Source organism: Camelina sativa, chromosome 11 (assembly GCF_030686135.1).
Source record: "Camelina sativa cultivar CO46 ecotype springtype chromosome 11, ASM3068613v1".
NCBI classification, from domain to species: Eukaryota; Viridiplantae; Streptophyta; class Magnoliopsida; order Brassicales; family Brassicaceae; genus Camelina; species Camelina sativa.
This window is the reverse complement of record NC_141890.1, coordinates 49,061,452-49,082,186: the sequence shown is the minus strand read 5'-3', so window position 1 is coordinate 49,082,186 and position 20,735 is coordinate 49,061,452. Positions and strand designations below refer to the sequence as shown.

The window sequence follows — 20,735 nt, the reverse complement described above, 5'->3', positions numbered from 1 at the left end:
AAAACTATCCAATTTTTTGCTCAAAATGTCAAGAAACTACACCAAAACTCAATAGCCAGCAGAGCAAACAAGACTGTCTTGCTGCAAAAGAGAAAACAAAGTTCAAAACTTAAGACCAACTCAAAACGTGGGAAAAGAGTCAAGTACAATAAGCTAATGGAGCTTTGGTCTTGTTCATCGCCATCTCTACCTCTTCCTTCACTGAACAGAGAACCCAATCAAATTTTAGCTAAAGACTATACCTTTTTAAGGATCTAGCAGAAATCAGTCAAATCATCTCTTTACAGGTGTTTCTTGCCAATCTTACGATTTCTTCTGGTTGAATCGAGTCAAATTGCTTCGAGATTGGATTTTAGTTAAATTAGCACATTTGTACGAAGTCAACTTCAGAAGTAAAAAAGTCTTTCTATAATAATAACACAAAGCAATACCCCCAGTGGTCTAGAAACTCCCAACAGCTTTTTACTCAGAATCAATTTTCCCATTAACCAAACACCAGCAACGTGAAGAGCACACTTTTGATGTTATTGTGTAAAACAGAGTTAAACAAGGACAAGGATCCTTCTTTATTTGATTATATCACACATACGTTTCTCATGATTTAAAACATGACATTCTTCTTCACATACTTTATCTTTGTCGTCCTAAGTAAGACGCTGGTTTCGAGTTTCATCAAAGCTGGGAAGAGTTATTGGCTATAGCACCAGCTTCAGTAAGTAAAGACACGAGCTTGCCTTGCTTGTTACTCTCCATCACTTCTGCAAAACCCAAAATGAACAGTTACTTAGATATTTTGACCTGAAAACTTAATCAAGGTGTAGAGAGCTTTTTCTAGTTTTCTATTACTATCGCATCCACCAATATGTTTTTCTTTGATGAAGACGTTTGGAACTGTGCTCTGTCCAGTCCACTCTGTCAGAGCTGATTGGATCTGACCTCCATCACCTGTTGAGTAAGATACCACAAACCACAGTATTAGAGATTCTCTCAGTACGTCTTAATAATGAAACAGTGCTTCTCTAGAGATCATATCCATAACTTTTCCATGAGAAAACTAGAAACAAGATATCATTACTACAGGTATTGAGTGGACAGGGGATTTGGTTTCTTACTCATCTCATCGAGCTCAAATACTTTAAAACTTGCTCCTAGCTTTGTCAGCAACTGTTTCACCTTCTGGCAATAACCACAATAAGTCTTGCTGCAAAAGAGAACATGGATCAAAACTAAGACTCAAAAAGCTGAAAGAGTGGGAGCAAACGGAAAACTCTGAAACCCCATTAGTAGCTTGCACGGATCCATTCTATTCATAGAAGCTCAACCGTTAACAGCATTTAACTAGGCAGACCCTTAGTAAAAAAAACAGTAAGATTTTAAAAGAATTCGACAATTAGTCAACTAGTGATGATCCCTAGCTTCCCAAAAGTTGAGAATTGGATCCAATACTGTTATCTTTTACAGCTACATCTAACTACTTTTAAAATTGAGAACTGGCTTTTCTACATGGTAAAAGACTCCAGCTTTCGATAAAACAAAACCTCAGAGACATCTTAAGAAGGTGGACAATAACATCTCCAACAATACCCAAATCATCAACAAATACACAATCATTGAGAAAACTTAAGAAGAACAAAAAAGAAAGTCCGAGTACTAAAAAGACCTGAAGACAACGACAGGGTACGAGGAGACGATCTCTTTGGCTTTGTTCATGGTGACCTCCATCTCTTCCTTGCTCAATCGGTTTGCACTGAACATAGAACCCATTTCTTCTCTTTGCGAAAGACTATATCTTTTTTAAGGATCCACCAGAAATCGGACACAGCGACAATACCTACAACAGATGTCTTCAGCTCTTGTTTCGTGCCAATCTTTGCTGGCTAAACCAAGGAATTGAAGAAACGAATCGAATTCGGATATTGTCGTTTACTTTTTTAAAAAAGGAACCAAACAAGAAGTCGAAGAATCGTGACGGCGAGGAGAAAAGACTATGGCATTCAGTCAAACCACAAATCGACCGGTTCCGTCCGGTTCTTCATATCGTGATTTATCCGGTTTAGTTCGGATTTTAAAGAGGCTGACTTCAGAATCAAACTCGGACCGGATTCTGACCGGGTCCAAATTTAAAGAAATTGATTTGACCTGTGAAGTAGTAGAGGTAAGAGAACAAAAGACAAAACTTTTTGGATTTTAGAACACAAGAGAGAAGAGAAACCTAGACAGGTCTGTGTAAGATGGAGATTTGTTCAAATGAATAATACATACATCCAACAATCCCTGAGCTAAGCCCAAGCCATTGCTCTCCTCACTTTCCCCAAATAGCCTTTCTCTTTAATTTCTCGGAAAGTTTTCAAATTTTGTTTCTCTGCTTCTCTTTCCGTAGCGGAGAAAAGGTTTGATTTTTGTGCGAAAGTTTTTGTCTTTGTGGGAAACTTGAGGAATTCGTGTTTATCTATATCATGGGGTTTTGCCCGTTTATGTGATAAATAGAATAGATCAAACCCTTGTTGCTCGGCTAGGGTTTAAGTGGCATCAACTGTGTATTGCTTCTTCATCCTTCACCGGTCATGGCTGCTAAATTAGTGTCCTCCTCGGCTTCTTCTGTGATTCCTTCCTTTTTCTCACCTTTTCAACCTCGCAATTCCTTTCAGGTAACACACTTTTGTAATCAATCTTTCTTAGAGTTTCTTCTATGCTGCATCTGTGTTTCTTGCTCCCAATGTATTGTCTGGATATATGTTTCTTGTACTGTTCGTTTAGATAATGTGGTTTGAGAGAGTGAGAACCAATTTTGTTATTCAAAATTCATGTGATCTATAGCTAGGAACACTTTGGTTGTGACATTGAAATATCAGTGAGTTTGAAGTGAAGTTAAAGAGCAATTCGAACTTAAAAGTTGATTCGGACAATGCAATCTCTGTTCTCTCTACATTATCTGAACTTCATCTGATCAATATGCTTATTAGTTTATGATGGGATGAAATCAAGTGTTTGTTTCATTTGTTGTTGTTGTTATGTAGTTATTACCTGCTGTTTCTCAGTCTTCTTACCGCCATGTTTATGGATATTTTGCTGACTTTCACCTTTTCAAAACTCCAGTTTCCTTCATCAAGGCATCAACCTGCTCATCTCCATTATTACCATCCTCTGCACCTTAAACGTGATCAAAGTAAGCCCCTTTAGTCTTTTTCCGCTTTCAGGTATGAGTTATGATTTGTGAGTAAGATTTCTGATCGTGTTTCACTCATTATGAGCAGTTAGTTCTCTTCACCTTTCCTTCAGAGACCAAAAACCAAGAGAAATCTCCCAAAAGAGAGCTTATTTGCCTCTTGCTACTGCAGAAGACCAGTTCCAATACACTGACCAACCACCCGACGATCTAGAAACAGTAGGTCACCAAACTGGTCCTGAAGCTCCGCCTCAAGACAGTAGTTCCAATATCTCATACAATGGAGACGGCAAACCGGGTTTCATTTCGTTTTATAATCAACGGAATAAAACCGAGAATAATATCATTGTCCCTCTTGAAGCCAAAAGCACATGGGGAAGCCTTCTCTGGCTCATTGGTCCTGCTGTCTTAGTTTCATCTTTCATTTTACCTCCGGTTTACTTAAGAAGAATAGTCTCAGCAGTTTTTGAAGACTCTTTGCTCACAGGTTAATTCTTGCTTCTCCCTTTTTCGATTTACTTCTGACCTTTCTCCTCCAAAATTGCAGAGACACAGTCATTGAATTAATATTCTTCTATATGCAGACTTCCTCATACTGTTCTTCACTGAGGCTCTCTTCTACTGTGGAGTTGCTGCTTTTCTTATGATAATAGACCGTTCAAGAAAATCATCCGGATTTATTCCTCAGAACCGAACCAATCCTTCTCAGTTAGGACAAAGAATCTCCTCTGTAGCAACATTAGTGCTTAGTCTTATGATTCCAATGGTGACAATGGGATTCGTCTGGCCATGGACTGGACCTGCAGCATCTGCTACTCTTGCACCGTACCTTGTTGGTATCGTTGTTCAATTTGCATTTGAACAGTATGCTAGATACCGCAATTCTCCATCATCTCCTGTCATCCCCATCATCTTTCAGGTATGTAAATCACTCTCTTTAAAACCAAACACTTCTAAAATATCTCACTTTAACACATTTTTGAAGGAACCTTTATTGATTTTGTAGGTATACAGACTACATCAGCTGAACAGAGCGGCACAATTAGTAACAGCATTGTCATTTACGGTTAAAGGAGCAGAGTCAACTGTTAATAATCTGGCAATCAAGAAATCGCTGGGTACACTTTTGAATGTGATACAGGTTTTAGGTGTGATTTCAATTTGGTCTATATCAAGTTTCCTCATGTGGTTATCATCACCTTCCCAGACCCAGTCTTGATGTATTAAACAGCTTTCTTGCTTTTTTACAGTCCAGTTCAAATTTTTACAGAGAAATATATAACACATCTGTTTCAAGTTCTTTAAGTGAAGAGAAACTCCTACTGTTGAAAGAACAAATTTATGCTTCCAGATGCTTTGAGAAGTGCTTAATGTGACTCCAGTCCACCAACACATTTTCTTGGAATCATATAGTAATTGGAAAAGTGTCCAAAGCTCTTCAATTTATGGAAATTGGATTTTCTTCCGAAAATAGTTACGATATCTTTACTTTTAGGGGAATGTGAATATCCAAGAAATAAGTCAATCAAGGGAAGTGTTAGTCATTTACACTTTAAATTTTATTTCCCATGTAGCACCACTGCACTGGACACAAACATCGCTCAAGAAAAACAACGTTCAAAAAACAACGGGTTAAAAATATGTAATGGTAATAATGTATGCCATAAGGTAAAAAATCGATTTCAATATTACTAAAAAGATATTGAAATCGCGATCTTTTACACACCGAAGGGTCAAACATGAAATGAGGCACTTTATAAATCAATCTATGCAAAAGATGGCCGCTCTGCCTACGAAAGAGTCATGACATGCGGATGGAAGATTTTTGCACATATCTCATTCAAAAGATTACTATCTTGACTAAGAAAGACATAAAACTGTAGCTACTATTGGAATGGACAAGTAGTGATTCAACCAAACTAGCAAAATCTAAGATTTTGAACAAAAAGAACTATAGAACGCACCAAACAAAAACAAAAAAACAAAACTTGTGACATTTTTAAGCATAAGATTCAGATCTGTTATCCAACTATTAATGGATACTATCTTATGACAAGTATCAATAACGTGTAAGAGACAAGCAAAACGTATATAGTAGGCTAAAACCTAGAAAGAAAAAGATAGAAAGACATGGAATCGAATAAGGAGGAGACACAAAGGAGGCTTCTAAAGTTTATGAGAGGATTAATATGCAAGAGGAGGTTTGGTTTATATAGAAGAAGGCTTGGGAAATTAGGTCAATGGTGTCTTTTAGTCGGTTGAAATATAAATATAAATGGAAATAGTATAAAAATGGAAATTTATTTTCTAAGAAAAGAAGGACATCTGTTTGGTCAGCGGGCAGACGGCATGTTCAAAGGAAATTGGGATATTTTGGGCAGCTGCTGCCCGGTCAATAAACAATTCAGCAACTTGATGTTCCCGGTTCATTTTGGTTACTAATCTAATTGTTTTCTTTTCCAATTTCGATTTCGGTTTAATTGGTTTGATTTGTGTTTCCTCTCAAGTTTTGTAAGCTGTATAATACAAAGTCGATTTGTAACTGTAAGGTCCCTCCCTTAGCTTAAAGAGGAGTTTCTCGCAAGTCTTGTCATCAGGTTAAGCTGCAGTAAATTTATTTCATGCTAATTTGAAATCAATCTCAAAGCATGAAGAGTTGTCATACTTTTTTCCCAACTTAATAACCATCCGACCACAACTTGTTGGATTGATAGGTTCTCTTTGGTTCATTACAAAAGCTTTATTAAATCCAAAAAGAAAGAAAAGAAAAATCAAAAATTTAAAAACTATCTTAAAAGATGATTTAAAACATTGAATGTTAAACCTACGTGATGATGCGGAAACAAATTGGATTTGTGGAGTTGTGGAGGAATCTCTGACGATCAAAGACTGGATTCAAAATCCGGTTAGTAATCACACTATTTTGTAAATTTTTAGCATCCAAAAAACAAAACAAAAAACTCATTAAAAAATAGATGAGACAAGGAATATAGACCTTAAGGTCAGTGGGCTTGGTGTATTTTTTGTTTACCAAGATTCTAACGTTTTCTTGTTTTTAGTTACTTCACAAAGCAAACAGTAGCTAGAGAAAGCGTAAGTTATCAGAGGAGATGATAAAAGTATGCGTCAGACTCTTCTCTTTCTTGCAAGCTTCAGGGAAGTTACTATGCTTTTGATGACAAAATTTTAAATTCAACAGGGCCGTAGTACAACATGATTATGATCGAAGTGTCATATATTGAAAGGACTTTGAGCTCAGGCTTCAACATGGGATAGTTTGAAAGAATAGCTAGGAACCGAGGGATTTAAGTTGTTTTCTCTCTATTTTTTAAAATGATTACGAAAAATATTATTTCATGTTGAAAATATAATTAGAAGAAACAAAACATCACTAAATGTAAAGAGTCTTTTTGTTGTCGTTGTTGTGGAAATTATATTTAACTAGATTAGGACCTGCCTCATGTGCGGGTTTATAATTTTTAAAATAAAATTAAATTTATCAAAGAACATAAAGTAAATATTTTTAGTAAGTAAATAGATACACTGAAGTATGCAATGTGATATTTGATGTAAAAGATGTGACTCTACGGTTGAAATTATTAATCACATCTTTATTTTGAATGTTCTCGTTCGTGTGAAGTTTGGGATTTATCTCTGACTCCGGTCATGTCAGAGGGTTTACCATATGAGTCGGTGTACTCGAATTTGGATTTTGTTTTCTGGAGGGATGCCTCTCAACAGGGTGATCCTGATTAACTTCTTCAATTATCATGGATTTTATGGGCAGTCTAGAAGGCCAAAAAATCAAGGTTAAGAGATAAAGGCGAATGATATAATTACTCAGACTTTGGCGATAATTTAGCCTGGAAATAGGCGCTCTCTTTTACGACAGTCATGTCAGCTCCATCTTCGTATTCAGATGTCCAGGTTTCTTCACCTTGTTGTCAGATTGATGGTTCTTGGAAAGCAACCAATGTGCATTCATGATTGGGTTGGTGTTGTTGCGTTGGTGAGGAGCGAACCTTGTTGTTAAGGGCCAAGTAGCGGATACGTGTTGAAGGGATCACTTGTCAATATTTTGATACTGATTGTGCTGAGTTACTCACTATGGTGCAGTCTTCTGAATATTGGTCGTCCTTCTTCAACTTGCTCGATGAATTTAACTCGTTGGAGTCTTTTACACTATTCTCCATCTCTTGGATCCCGCGTGCGTCAAATACGAAAGCAGATTGTCTTGCACGTGCTTCGTGTTCTCTTATCTTTGAAGTTTCTTTTATAAATCATTTCCCTCCGGTTTGGGCAGCTAACCGAGAAATTTTCTTTTAATAGTTTGATTGTAAAAAAACAGTAAATAGATACACTTTTAGTTAAAGAAAATATATGTAGATGAGTTCAAAGTTATTAAAATAAAATTAAATTTAACAAAGAATAAATATTTAGTTATTTTCGTAAGTAAAAACAATATATAAAGTAAAGAAATAAACTTTTAATTATAGAAAATAGTTGTTTTTTTTGCTATAATACACTAATGTATATCCATTTACAAATCTTATATCTACATCACCACTAAAAGTGTATTTGTACACACAAATATATTTTACTGTTAAAATATATTCTTTAGTCTTTACTACTACCAACAAATTGTCTTTATGAACACATTAAAGAATATATTATATGTCTCTTTACTTTAACATTTGTGTAGTTACAAAAACTCATATGTTAATCTTATATATTACAATAGCAGTCTTTTTGAATAAATTATTTGATTGGTGAAAAAAATATGAGACAATCTATTTTTTTTTTATGTTTTTTTTCAACAATATTTTTCTTTGTGTAAAGGTGAGTATTTACATTTTTTTTTAGAAACAGTAATTAATTGTATAATTTTCACAATCTTTTTTTTCTTATATAAAAAGTAATATTTTTTCTTGTAAAATTAGCAACTTAAAATTAAAATAAGTAAACAATATTATAATTTCGAATTTTATGATATATATATATATATATATTTTTCTTATAATGATTTTTTCTAAATTTTAAAACTGTTGAAATATTTTAAATAAATTTTCTCTATTTTATTTTTATATAAAACTTTTTATGGTAGGTTTTGAGTTTTTACATTTTTATTTTTTATTACTTTAATAAATTTAAAATTAATATATGTTAATATCTGAATAATACAATTGACATAAACACATGTCATGATCCTGTTAATGAATAATTTTGACATCAAACTTTATATAATAAAATTTTAAAAAAATCATTATATTTTATTTAGATGTTTTCGTTATTTGATTATTTTGACTACAGAATGGAAAATCAATTTGTGACTTAATGGAGAAGGAAACGACGCCGTTTAGAAGGTGTTTGGTATAAGAAAACCTTTGATTAAACCGCTTTTGCCTGATGAAATCAATCTTCTCTTCCAATATCTTTTCAAATCCCTTCTTCTCTTTTTCTCTCTATCATCTCTATCCGCCCCTTTCTTCCTTCCCTCTCAAACTCCAATCTTTCTCATTGCTTTTTTGATTCAAAGCTTTCAATAGGGTTCTTACCCTTTTGCTTATTCCTACCTTCTCTTCGACAAATTCTCTACCTTTCTCTCTTATTCTCACGGACGAAGACAAGGAGCTCCATGATTGAGGTCGGTTCTTTTGCTCCCCTTTCTCACTCAATTTCTCCGCAGCTGTATTCTATTCTTTTTTTATGGATTTTGGGTACTTTTTTTCTTGGTCGATATGTTTCGTTTGTTAAGGGAACAAAACCCAGAGGATTTTTCCAGGTTTATTGTGGTTGCGCTTTAGATTTATGCTCTAGTGTAATCTAATCTGATTTTGGAGAATTTGTTGTTGGAGAATGGTGTTTTGTAGCTTAGCGGATTCAAAATTTGGAAAATTTATGAATTTTGAGTTAGCTAACGAGGTTATCTTATTTCGGTTTTTTTGCTCTGCTTCGTTCAAGTTAAGTAATTTTGTTTTGAGTTGTCTATGGAATTGCATTTTGATGTTGTGATTTGATCATTTTTGGAGGTTACACTCATCTATTTCAATCCTTTACGTTGCCTCCAATCCAATTCTCTTCTTGGATAGTTTCTTAGAATTTGGCAAACCTATGATTTTCTTGGTTTTATTGTCGTTGCTAGTTGCTACATATGCAATATTAAGTAACTAAAGTTGTTGGTTTGTAAATGATGGACAGACTGTGACCTTTGAGTAAATGATTTACTGCTCAGCTAGAGACAATGGTTTTGGTAACCCATAAATTGCAGGTATGATATCGATCTTAAAAGTCCTAAATTCCATGTGTCTTTGTATCTCTGTAATGTTCATGTTTGCAAACGGTTGTGCCTTCGGTTTCACTCTTGTGAAGGCTTTTTTTTACTTGTCACTCTAGAAATATAGATGTTTACCATCCCCGTGTTATCACGTGTAGGGTTCACATGTCTTGTCTCCTTGGAGTTCACCAACATGGACCAGAGGCTTGAGTTTAAGGAGACCTGTTACGACTGTGCACTTTGTTGAGAGGAAGGACAAGCATTTACGATTGAAGCAACGATGTTGTTTTAGGTGAGAATCCCACATAACAAGTGTCTGCTTAGGTACTGCTTAGTTTGAGACTCACACTCTTTAAGTACTCTCGTGGAAGGTAGATATTTGTATATTTTGGATGGAAATGTGCCTCGTTATAGGCTGAGACCTAACTGTTAGCTAATAGATTCCTTGTTAGATACTGAGAACGGTTACTGCATAGGATCTGGTGTACTCCATAATAGACTTTGGATCCCTTAGGAAACCATATAGATATTAAGTTATAGCTCATATATAGTTCCCTTTGCAATTGATTCTCAGAATCATGAAATTCTGTGAAAACTCTTTTGCAGTTTAGGGTCCCCTTGCAATGGTGGATTGAAAGCAAAAACTTTCAGAGTTACATCTTTCAAAGGTGGCATCCAAAATAATGAATCAGGAGGAAGTGAGGGTGGGAAGAAAGTTACAAATAACTCGGTCAAGCTATCTTACCGCTCAGATGATGACGAAAATAATGTGAACGGCTCTCCAAAGGCACAAAACACTTCGTTTTCATATACCTCAGAAACAGAAGATTCAGTCTCAGGGCAACCTGCTATCCAGAAACTGTTTAAGAAATGGTTAACAATGCTGCGCACACAATCACCTATTCAAGTGATTGACGAGGCTTTGGGAGGAGAACAGGTTCCACAAACGACGAATCCAGAAACTGAATCAGAAATCCAGAAAACAGAAAGCCTCCAGAGTACAAAAAATACAGTTTGGTCCTGGTTTTGGAGTCTAGATGCAGCTATCAAGATTCCGTTACTGTTATTGTAAGTACCAGCATCATAGCATCTTTTTACCTTTGTTTGTTGTGGTAACAGATAGATTTGATAGTAGAAAATCAACTAGATGTAAACTTCTGATCGAAAACTGTTCTAACGAAGATTCAAGAGAGTCACAGCCACCTTCTAATCCAAATTCCTTTATGTGTATCACTTATACTATTTTACTTTGACCATTTTGCAGTGTTCCAGCTTTCCTAGCTGTTAACGCGATCTATGGAACTGAAGTTACAAAGGAGTTATCCCCAATGTGGGTGGCCGGTCCCTTGATTGTCGCACTTTATATCAAAATGCTCCAAGGACTATGTGCCCTTTACGCCTTCTGCTTCAACCAAACCATCAAGATGATAAGAAACTTACCATCGTATTACCTTGTAGCATACCATTACATTGCCCATGGAAAGCTCAAAGACGACGTGAAAGCTCTTTTGTTTCGACCAGTGGTGGCCATCAAGAACACAGACTACAAAGAGCTCACAGGCACCAAACTGAAACAGTTCCAAGAATGGATCATTGAGAAATACCTGGATTTTGTTGAATCTGTATGGCCTTATTACTGCAGAACTATCAGATTCCTGAAGAGGGCTAACCTGATTTGAAGCTCTGCAACATAGAACCTCTCAAATTCTGACTTCTCAGGGCTTCTCTATGATCTATCTCTCTGTGTTTTGTTTACCCTTTTTTCATTCTTAATTTTAGGAGGCTTTTCATGTTTATGCTGTTGTCTCTATGTATACTGTTACCTTTTTTGAGGTTTTACAATGAGTTATTTTACTATCGAGGTTCCCTTTAATTCAACTTAGAATCAATAATCTATACACATTTGTATCGACATATCTAGAGACACGACAAAAGAAGAAACAACTAGTGTTTGAAGATCTCTTATAATTGAAGGTCTCTTATAACCACTTTAGCTCCCGAAGTTTGATGGTAATGTTTCTTCAGTGAAATACTCCTTTCTCACAGTCTCTGCGGAGCAAAACTTGACCTTCACATAAAGCAAACTAGATAAATCCATCTAGTATAACAACAGATCCTCTGAGCAAACCCACAAATCAAATAGGACTTGAGCTTAACCGGAAATAATAACCCTATGCGCTAAAAAGCTAGTAATGCCACCACACCAAGGATTTTGAAGATAATAGTTAGAAATGACACATCAAAACTTAAGTGATTTGGAATGGAAGTTACCAGAGAAGCGTATTGCTTCACCAACGGTTTGGTGAATTGCCAAATTGGCTGGAATATGAATGGAGCATCTACGAAAAGGACTTCATCCAACCGGCTTGGATAATAATAGTAAAATACGTCGAACTGCGAGAAGAAAACAGTAAGATCAAAGAATTGTCTTTTTCTCATTCACTAGATACCAAACCATTTACACTGTAAGAAGATAAGAATACCAGGAAAGTTAAGAACTTAAGATCTGCGTTCTGAGATCCGAATCCACGGAGATCAAATATCCCAAGTATCTTGTCTTGTCCTGCTGGTAACTTACTCAAAGCCTTTTCAAGTAAGAACACACAAAGCTTTTCATCTTCTATAGGATCAAGCAGCTGCAAAAACACCAGACATTTCACAGTTATCCTAAAACTGCATTACTGGCTTAAACATAATATTTTTTTTTATAAAAATGGTGTCTAACTTACCCCGGGGACGTGCTTAGCAGGAGCTACAATAACCACAGGTCGACCTTTAACATCTAGAAAACCATGGACATAGGCTTTTCCTGTGTCAGTAGCTGCTTTGATAGAATCTTCAGATAGCTCATCTACCTTAAACTCGTGACGCCATTTCTAAGCTTTCAGGTAAAGGATCACGTAGAAACTGACATTATCAATATTACCAAAACAAAAAGCAACGCGTGATTTGATTCTACCAGGTTCTGCATAAAAGTCATATCTATGGAAACTTTTCTAGATTATGGTGAAGATACTATATACAAGGAAAAAGGATACGATAGCTTTTGTTAGCTTTCCAATGGCTTCATCAACAGAAAATCTCCGATCTTTCAGAAACCAAAGAATCATCTCCTCATCATCTCTTCCGTATTTACCAATTGGAAGACTAGTACAATCTTTGGCAAGCCGTTCTTTAACTTCCAAAACTAGCTGCACCACAAATTTCACAACACAAAAAAATTCATCAAACAATTCTTCCCTCAGAAGACTCAATTCTGTAAGTCTAAACAATCAATGTAATGTTCTAAAATGATATCTTTAGTAACATCACAATTCCAAACTACAAAGGAATTTAATCTTGAAATGCAGCTAGTATATGTAAAATCTTGCTATATTAGTTAGCAGTGGATATTGGAACTTAAGAACCCCAATCCTGAGACCACATAAGCAAAAGACTAAGTCTTTTTTTTTTGGGCCCTCAGACAGAGCTATAAAAAACAGAGGACAACTTGAAACAGAGGACATCAGACAACACACGAGAAAGCAGAAAGACATATACGGAGAAGAAACCCATTGCGTAAGAAATTAAAAACAAGTAACGTCTTCTTCGTAAGTAACATTCATCCAATTTTCATGATTCTCTCTCTCTCTCTCTCTCTCTCTCTCTCTCTCTCTCTCTCTCTCTCTCTCTCTCTCTCTCTCTCTCTTGTGAGCATGTTGGGATTCAGAAACGCAACTTCGGACAGAGAATCTGAAGTTTCGAGATCGATTACTGCTCAAATTCGTCGAATTTTTGAAATTGACTGAAGCAGCAACGAGGGTTGAGCCGAAACGGATCGACATTGATGGGAAAAAAAAGGAACTTTTACTCTTTGGAATTTTGAATTTCAGAAATTAAGTATTAAAAAAATCTGGGCTTTGCTCACCACAGAGTAAAGAATTCAGAATTTGTGAGTTCGGAATTTGGAATCTTGCGGATTTATAGAGAAGCAAAAGAGAGGCATAAGGTTTTTTTACTTCACCCTTTTATAGACTCTTGTTTCTTATACACACAGGTACGGGTCTTCATCAGGTTTTGGATCCGGTTCAGGGTCTCGGATCCCCGTTCGGATCCGGTTCGGTTCAACGTCTCGATTTACTAGACCGACCATAGAGTGGTTAAAATCGTAGAAAAATCAAAATTTAACAGATGAAATCGCAACGTTCATAGATAATTTTCGATGTTGATTTGACTGTAGTTTATGGTATGATTTAATTTAGGAATAAATTAGGTAATATTTTATGTTATATTATTTTTGTATTTTAAATAGTATTTTGACTTAAGTATAATTGATTTTGCTTATTTATATATATTTTTAAAATTATTATTCAGATTAAAAGAATTTTTTGATAATAAATTATTAAATTGTATTGACCATATTTAAAACCAAGAAAGTAATAATTTAATTTAAATCATACAAATATTTTAAGATTTATAATATAGAAAGAAAGTTGGTACTTTTAAACTATGTGTGATCTTTGAATATTAAATAATATTTTGACTTAAAAAATATAAAAATGATTTTTCCTGTTGAAATAATAATGTTTTTTTTTTGACTAATTAAACATATTTTTTAACTATAATAAATGTGTTGACTATATATGTAGATACAATGACAGTTTTTCAATGAAAAATAAACTTGTTGAAGCAATACAAAGATTTGACCTTTTCTTCTATATATATATGAAGAGTTTCTATCAAATATATGCATATAACTCTTTAAGCAAAAGAAATTGATTAAGGAAGAGAGATATGGAGAACAAGTGGAGTGGTATGATGGTTTTGGTTTTGGTGGTGATGGCTGCCATTGGAGGAGAAGCAATGACGACTCCATGTGAACAGATGTGTTTAACACACTGCCGCCGAGTCGTCCCCACACTTCCGACCTGCTTTTAAATCTGTTATAACAAGCTATGCAAGCATCCTCCACCGAGTAGTAGTACCTTTCAATCTACTTCGCATTCGCAGTAACCTCTCTCTCTCTCTCTCTCTCTCTCTCTCTCTATATATATATATATATATATATCAATATCATATATGTATATACTTCTGTGTATAGTGAGTTGACATGGTTTATGTGGTTTTAATGTAGGATGAAGACTAAAGGGATGGAAGAAATGCATGCATAGAGTGCTAGAGATAGTTTCTCATTGTTCATGCTCGATTTATTTTTATTTCTCTATGTAAAAACAAATCGTTACCTTTTGATATGTAACAAAATTTTATAAGATTTTTAAAAGTAACTTTAAAAATAGAGAATAATCAAAATATAGAAAATATCAAAATTTAACAAATGAAATTACAATATTCATAGATAATTTTTGATTTTGATTTGACTGTAATTTATGGTATGATTTAATTTAGGAATAAATTAGGTAGTATTTTATTCTATATTATTTTGTATACCAAATATCACTTTGAAAGTATAATTGATTCGCTTGTTTATTTTTTATTTTTTATTTTACAATTCAAACTAAAACAAGTTGTTGATAATAAACTGTATTGACTGTTGACCATATTTAATACCAACATAGTAATAATTTAATTTAAATCGTAAAAATATTATATATAGGAAGAAAGTTGGTAATTTAAAATTGTTTGATCTTTGAATATTGAATAATATTTTGACTTAAAAGGAAACTTGATTTTGTTTGTTGAAATGATAATGCTTTATTTGACTAATTAAACGTATTTTTAACTATAATGAATGTGTTGATTATCTATATATATATATGTAGATGCTATGACAGTTTTCAATGAACTACATATATATTTCTGAGGGTAGACATATAGATTAAGAAGAAAGATGGAGAACAAATGGAGTGTGGTGATGATGGTGTTCGTTTTGGTTGTGATGGCTGCCATTGGAGGAGAATCAGCAAATCTTTCATGTGAAACAAAATGTGCAAGCACCTGCAGAGATTCATTGTTTCATCAGATATGCTTAGACGGGTGTTTGAAAAGTTGTAGATCTCATCCACCACCTATGCAACTTCACACTCGCAGTAATAAATCTCTCTTTTCCTCTCTTTTTTTTAAGAAATAATAATAAAGTGGCAGCTTACATGAACTATGATATAGTTAAATTATTTTCTCACAGATTAAAAAAATTTAGTCTTTAGTTGTTTTTTCTTAAATTTATTTGGTATCAAATTTCAGAAAATTAAATAACAGTAAAACGGAATATAATATTTGTTATAAAAGAAAAATAATAATTACTGATATGGCATTCTATTTGAGAAATGCATATTTTGGTATTGTATATGTGTGATATGATGATTTTCATTGAATATATATACACCTATAAACCTATATAGATGTACCCTATAATTTTATCAAGCCAAATAAATTGATTAAGAATAAAGATGGAGAACAAATGGAGTGTTGTGGTGCTGATGGTGCTCGTTTTTGTATTGGTGGCTGCCAGAGCCAGTACTAGAGAAGAAGAAGAAAAAGCGAGTCTTGGATGTGCATTCAAATGTGAATTTCAATGCAAACTGAACTTCACTAATGGTTGCTACGACCGGTGCTATAAAGAGAAATGCCAGCATCTCCCACCTAAAAATACCTTTCGCGTATCTTCTTCACGCTCGCCGTAAATCTACCTCTCCCTCTCTCATGTATGTACTTGTATTTGTGTGTATGTCAATAGTGTGAAATTAACATGGTTTCGATGGTAACAATTAATGCAGGACGAACACTGGTGGAGAGCTGAAAGGAATCAGAGGGGCTAGAGATAACTTTTGAAAGTTGTTATGATTGAATTTTTTTACTTTTGTTTTCTCTATATATCAAAGAAAATCTATAAACGTTGAATACTAATAATAAATAATAATAACAAGTTCTTATGATCATGTGAAAAAATGGGATGAAAAAACATTATAATTATATCATTTCAACGAAGTAATATATGTTTTAAAACATCTACGGCAGTGATCAAATGATACGCAAAACAAATGGATTACTTGTAGTGAAACTTTTGTGTTAAGTAGAGATGGTCGTCTTGCTCCATAGTCATTGTACACAATTCGCTTCATAGTATTGAGTTTTATTTAAAGCTTTAAGAGATATTCTAAAGATGAGAAGACAGAAATCACAAAGCAGAAACAAAAAGGTCCCAAAAGAAAAAAAGAGAGTAAAAATCTCTCTAAATTGAAAAAAAAAAACAGAGCTTTTTTGCTTCATCACCTAAGAGGAATAAACCTAGTGGACCGACGGAAACAACCACAACCACAAATACGTGGTCTATAGTGATTAACCTTCTTGCAAGTCATCGAAAACTCGGCAAGGTAATGACCAATCATCTCAGGCTTAATCACGACTTCGTTAAATTTCTTGCCATTATGAACTCCGACAACGCTTCCAATCATCTCAGGGACAATGATCATGTTCCTTAGATGTGTTTTCACCGCTTCAGGCTTCTTCTTGTTCTCCTCACTTGCTTCTTTTTTCGCCTTACGCAGCTTCTTGATCAGAATCAGAGGCTTCTTCTTTAATCCCCTGTAGAACCTCCTGCGAACACGAGCGTTAAAGAGCTTAGCGAGATCAAAGTTTGACATCTTGAGAAGAGCATCAACGTTGAATCCTCTGAATTAGAATTTCTTGAATGTTCTCTCCTTTGTCGCCACCGCCACGAATTTTCATCAACTAGTTCGGTGGGCCTCGACAAAGTAAATGAGAACAAGGCCCAAGTCCAATAACATACTTTCAGTGACAGTCAACAGAGAAGACAAAGACGAATAACGGTAACAAACGCAAAGTTCTGGAACTCTCCTATCCGATGACTCACGACATACAGCTGTTGGTCAAGAAAGATAGGGTTGCTTTTAGGATTCTAGACTGTAACCCTAATCAGCTAATTATTAACATATATAATGTATAGTATAGACTATAGAGTTACATATATTCAGGGTACTAAGCTTCCTTTTACTTAGTACTACCATACTTGTATATATACTCTTGTAAGTCTACATTTTACGGTTAATGAGAGAAATCTATTTCACACTTCTAGAGTGTTAATATGGTATCAGAGCATAACAAACTTTTTTCTCATTCTTGAAGCTTCGCGACCTCTAACGTCTTCATCAATGGCGATTCTTTGTTGATTTCTTCTTCTTTGAGCTTCGTTATCTTCGTTATTATCTCCGTTCTCTTCAAATTTCTCCTTGGATTGCTCGATGAGTGCCTCAAATCCTTTTTGATTTCTTCGCGATTCTTCTCGTTCTCTATCTTCAGATCTGTTTCAAGTAAAGTATCTTTTTCAGAAATTTCACACATTGTTTCTCTGTTCTTACAATCTCAACCATCAATTTTGGAATCAGTTCTGGGCAAATCGTCAACAAGCTCGCCGTTTCAGGCAAGTTTTTCGTAATCGGAACTCGTTTCGTTATACTTGAGAGCGAGATTAATATATATGTTGATTCGCGACTTTTACTCCAGTTTATTTTTTTTTTTTTCGATCAAGGTTTCAATCGATTTCTTTAACGACTCTCCAATTCCATTGTTTGCTTCGCAATTGGAATGTGTGGTTCTTCAATTATTGTATAGAGATGCTAATTTTGAGAACCTTGTGGTTCTTTTTTTTTTTTTTTTTTTTTCTCGGAACAGCTTGAACCATTTCGAAATGGCTAAGCTTGAGGATTCTGGATCTATCTTAATCAGACTCAAGGTTATTTGTAGATTCCCTTACCATCATTACTCACTTTATCATTTTGGGTGAAGTCTTTTTATAAGATCTTCTTGTGTTTGTTTCTTCAGGACGTTTGTGCAGAAATTGGAGGCTCAAGGTATGTGGACAAAGTTTTAATGGACCTGGAACGTGAGCGCAATGAACTGTACAAGAGGAAACTGAAAGACGCTACAGAAGACAGAGACGACAAGATACAAGAGATAATTTCTACTGAATCAGAAATAGGTGACCTGATAAACAAATTGGGACAGGGCTCATATACTAGACAGGTAAGACACTTTTAGGTGTGATATACTGAGTCCATGGTTATGCATTATTAAACTTACCGTTCTTTTCATGTTACAGCCTGAAGAAGGCCGGAACTTGAACGAGAAGCTTGCACCTATTCGTGATGCATATAAAGAGCTCCAGGGTAAGATGTATCAAAGAGAGGACGAGTTCAGAGACGTTCTTCTAAAAATTGAGGATATCAAATTTGCCTTGAAAGGTGTAGGAGGTCCTAATGTTTCCTCGTTGATTGCATCTTTGTCGGACTACTCTGATATAAAGCTTGCACATTATTGGCATGAGCTTGACAAACTTCAAACTGAGAAGGTGAGCCTGGTTTAAACTTGCATCTGACTCTTTTTCGCTTTGGTTATTACAACCCCTATTAGATTGTCCTTTCTTTTTTAACTCTCTTTTTGTGGTGTTATTGTTTCACTCAGAGCGAACGTGTGCAGCAGATTAATAGCCTCCGGAGTACTTTGAACTCAGATTGTTCCGTACTTGGAATGGACCCGACTGCGTCTGATCTCCCAGGAGAAAGCATAAGTAACAAAACAACTAATCATCTGATGGCTGCAGTTGAAAAACTGGGGAAAATTAAGAGAGAAAGAATCGAAAGGGTATATTATAAATTACTCTGTTGATTTGTTGTTGTTTCTCTTATCTTGTGTTTGATTATCTTGAGTTTGATGCAGATTAGAAAGTTGGGAATAACCTTGTCTGGCCTGTGGATGTTGTTGAAAACAACCACAGAAGATCAACAAAGGTTTCAACATATCATCTCCAACTCCAACCGTGGTGCACTAGCCGGTAGTCTCTCTGAAGCTACCATTAAAGAGGTGAGTTGTATAGAACTTTTCTGGGTTGGTACACCGATCATATCTATTATAAATGTTGCTATATATATACAGGTTGAAGAAGAAGTTCACCGATTACAATTACTGAAGCTAAACAGTGATAAACTTGTTCTCGCTAAAAGGGCTGAGCTGAAAAAATTATACAAGAACACACATTTGTTGGCAAATTCCGAAATTGACACATTGGACCTGGAGAATCTTTAACAAGAAATTTTGAAGATCACCAATGATACCATAAGCTGGAAAAGAATGGTTAAAAAGTACGAGGAATGGAAAGATCACTGGACCGCAGAGAATTCGCTTCCTGCTCAAGAGATTGTGAGTTGGCTTCATCTTATGGAGAATGTTATTAAAAAGTCTGTACAATGTTCTGATATTTTATTTTTCACTCTACAGGATAAAGATCGATTCAACCTGCCGGCTCTTCGTAATGAAATAGAGAAAAATCGTCAAAAGGCTGAGAAGCTTCCAGGTAAGTTACTCTTTGTTAATCATTAATGCCTGTTTTCATCATGAAATATTAATCTTTTTATGTTAATTAATTTAGGGATGTCTAAAAACCTGATATTGGAGACAAAAACTTGGGAAGAAGATAAGGGGATTGAATTTCTCTACGATGGTGTATGAAATTATTTTTGTAAATTCTCTTATGAACTTTTGATATTTCATTGTTAATAGCTGGCTTATTTGTGATTGATTCTTTTTTCATGTGTTAGGTCCGTATACTGTCTGAGATTGAGGAGTATATGTCAACAGCTGCCACGAGAGAGGAAATATGGCGTCAGGAACGGGTAATTGTCATTCCTTCTATTGTTTCTACTCACCCCCTCATCCGTCTATTGTAATGTAGGTCACAAAAAAGCTGATCCGTCTATTGTAATGTAGGTCACAAATAAGCTGGGTCAGAGAAAGTAGGCCGGTGGTGCAACTATGAACCAACCAAAGACTAGCCTTCGGAGCATAGCAAACTAGGAGGAGAAAGATTTGGTTTCAATGTTTGAACTTTGAAGGAAGAAAACAGAGTAGAGAGAAGAAACAAAACAGAGACAGTGTGGTTTTTTTTTTAGATTCAATAACATGTGAGAATAAAATTAGGTTTAGGGAATTTGAAATCTTGAGTGGGGTGATTTAGATTTCTGATGAAGCAAAGGGAGAGAGATTCGAAGCTTAAAACCATGTGTTCTTCTTGCACATAAAAGAAGAAGTATGATGATTATGAAATCTTGAGTGGGGTGATTTAGATTTGTGATGATGCCATTATGAGCAAGTTTTAAAGTACTTGAGCTCGATGAGACTAGTAAGAAACATAAAATCTAATAATTGTGATGATATATCTCGATTCTCGACAAACCTTGTTCTTCTTTAAAAAAAAGGCGATGGAAGTGAGATCCAATCAGGTTTGTCAGAGTGGACTGGCCAGAGTACTGTTCCAAGCGTCTTCATCAAAGGAAAACATAATAA

At 35.0% G+C, this 20,735-nt stretch overlaps 5 protein-coding genes, 1 long non-coding RNA gene and 1 pseudogene across 7 annotated transcripts; 4 read left to right on the top strand and 3 right to left on the bottom strand.

Annotated features, from left to right (window-relative positions):
* Nucleotides 1-459: 459 nt before the first annotated feature.
* LOC104726906 (glutaredoxin-C1) lies at nt 460-2,007 on the bottom strand. Its single transcript, XM_010445867.3, has 4 exons — nt 1,661-2,007; nt 1,113-1,201; nt 847-945; nt 460-758 (listed from the first exon to the last, which is right to left on the bottom strand). Exons 1-4 carry the CDS (start codon nt 1,762-1,764, stop codon nt 673-675), a joined length of 378 nt encoding a protein of 125 aa, XP_010444169.2. The 5' UTR covers nt 1,765-2,007; the 3' UTR covers nt 460-672.
* On the top strand, nt 1,985-4,504 carry LOC104726905 (uncharacterized). The gene is made up of 5 exons (XM_010445866.3): nt 1,985-2,648; nt 3,097-3,166; nt 3,255-3,653; nt 3,751-4,085; nt 4,173-4,504. The coding sequence occupies exons 1-5, from the start codon at nt 2,565-2,567 to the stop codon at nt 4,383-4,385; spliced, it is 1,101 nt and encodes a 366-aa protein (XP_010444168.1). The 5' UTR covers nt 1,985-2,564; the 3' UTR covers nt 4,386-4,504.
* A 4,048-nt stretch (nt 4,505-8,552) lies between these two features.
* On the top strand, nt 8,553-11,297 carry LOC104726903 (uncharacterized). The gene is made up of 5 exons (XM_010445864.2): nt 8,553-8,810; nt 9,365-9,434; nt 9,599-9,732; nt 10,047-10,508; nt 10,705-11,297. Exons 2-5 carry the CDS (start codon nt 9,408-9,410, stop codon nt 11,117-11,119), a joined length of 1,038 nt encoding a protein of 345 aa, XP_010444166.1. The 5' UTR covers nt 8,553-8,810; nt 9,365-9,407; the 3' UTR covers nt 11,120-11,297.
* On the bottom strand, nt 11,290-13,408 carry LOC104726904 (uncharacterized). Its single transcript, XM_087475624.1, has 6 exons — nt 13,129-13,408; nt 12,479-12,633; nt 12,170-12,316; nt 11,924-12,076; nt 11,712-11,834; nt 11,290-11,508 (listed from the first exon to the last, which is right to left on the bottom strand). The coding sequence occupies exons 1-6, from the start codon at nt 13,262-13,264 to the stop codon at nt 11,431-11,433; spliced, it is 792 nt and encodes a 263-aa protein (XP_087331750.1). The 5' UTR covers nt 13,265-13,408; the 3' UTR covers nt 11,290-11,430.
* Nucleotides 13,409-14,089: 681 nt separating this feature from the next.
* LOC147935595 (uncharacterized) lies at nt 14,090-14,713 on the top strand. The gene is made up of 2 exons (XR_015571227.1): nt 14,090-14,428; nt 14,554-14,713. It is a non-coding gene; the product is annotated as an uncharacterized LOC147935595 (long non-coding RNA).
* A 1,765-nt stretch (nt 14,714-16,478) lies between these two features.
* Nucleotides 16,479-17,058, bottom strand: LOC147935594 (small ribosomal subunit protein uS19v pseudogene; annotated as a pseudogene).
* A 385-nt stretch (nt 17,059-17,443) lies between these two features.
* LOC104726900 (65-kDa microtubule-associated protein 3-like) lies at nt 17,444-20,561 on the top strand. 2 transcript variants are annotated; one of them, XM_087476361.1, is made up of 8 exons: nt 17,444-17,817; nt 18,069-18,129; nt 18,219-18,419; nt 18,496-18,744; nt 18,858-19,037; nt 19,113-19,256; nt 19,329-19,592; nt 19,671-19,720. In XM_087476361.1, exons 2-7 carry the CDS (start codon nt 18,085-18,087, stop codon nt 19,476-19,478), a joined length of 969 nt encoding a protein of 322 aa, XP_087332487.1. In that variant the 5' UTR covers nt 17,444-17,817; nt 18,069-18,084; the 3' UTR covers nt 19,479-19,592; nt 19,671-19,720. The 2 variants fall into 2 exon arrangements, with proteins under 2 accessions (XP_087332487.1, XP_010444163.2); XM_010445861.3 differs by lacking the exons at nt 17,444-17,817; nt 18,069-18,129; nt 18,219-18,419; ... (1 more) ...; nt 18,858-19,037; nt 19,113-19,256 and adding exons at nt 19,822-19,895; nt 19,991-20,065; nt 20,160-20,561 and having other exon boundaries at nt 19,671-19,746.
* The last annotated feature ends 174 nt before the right edge of the window (nt 20,562-20,735 follow it).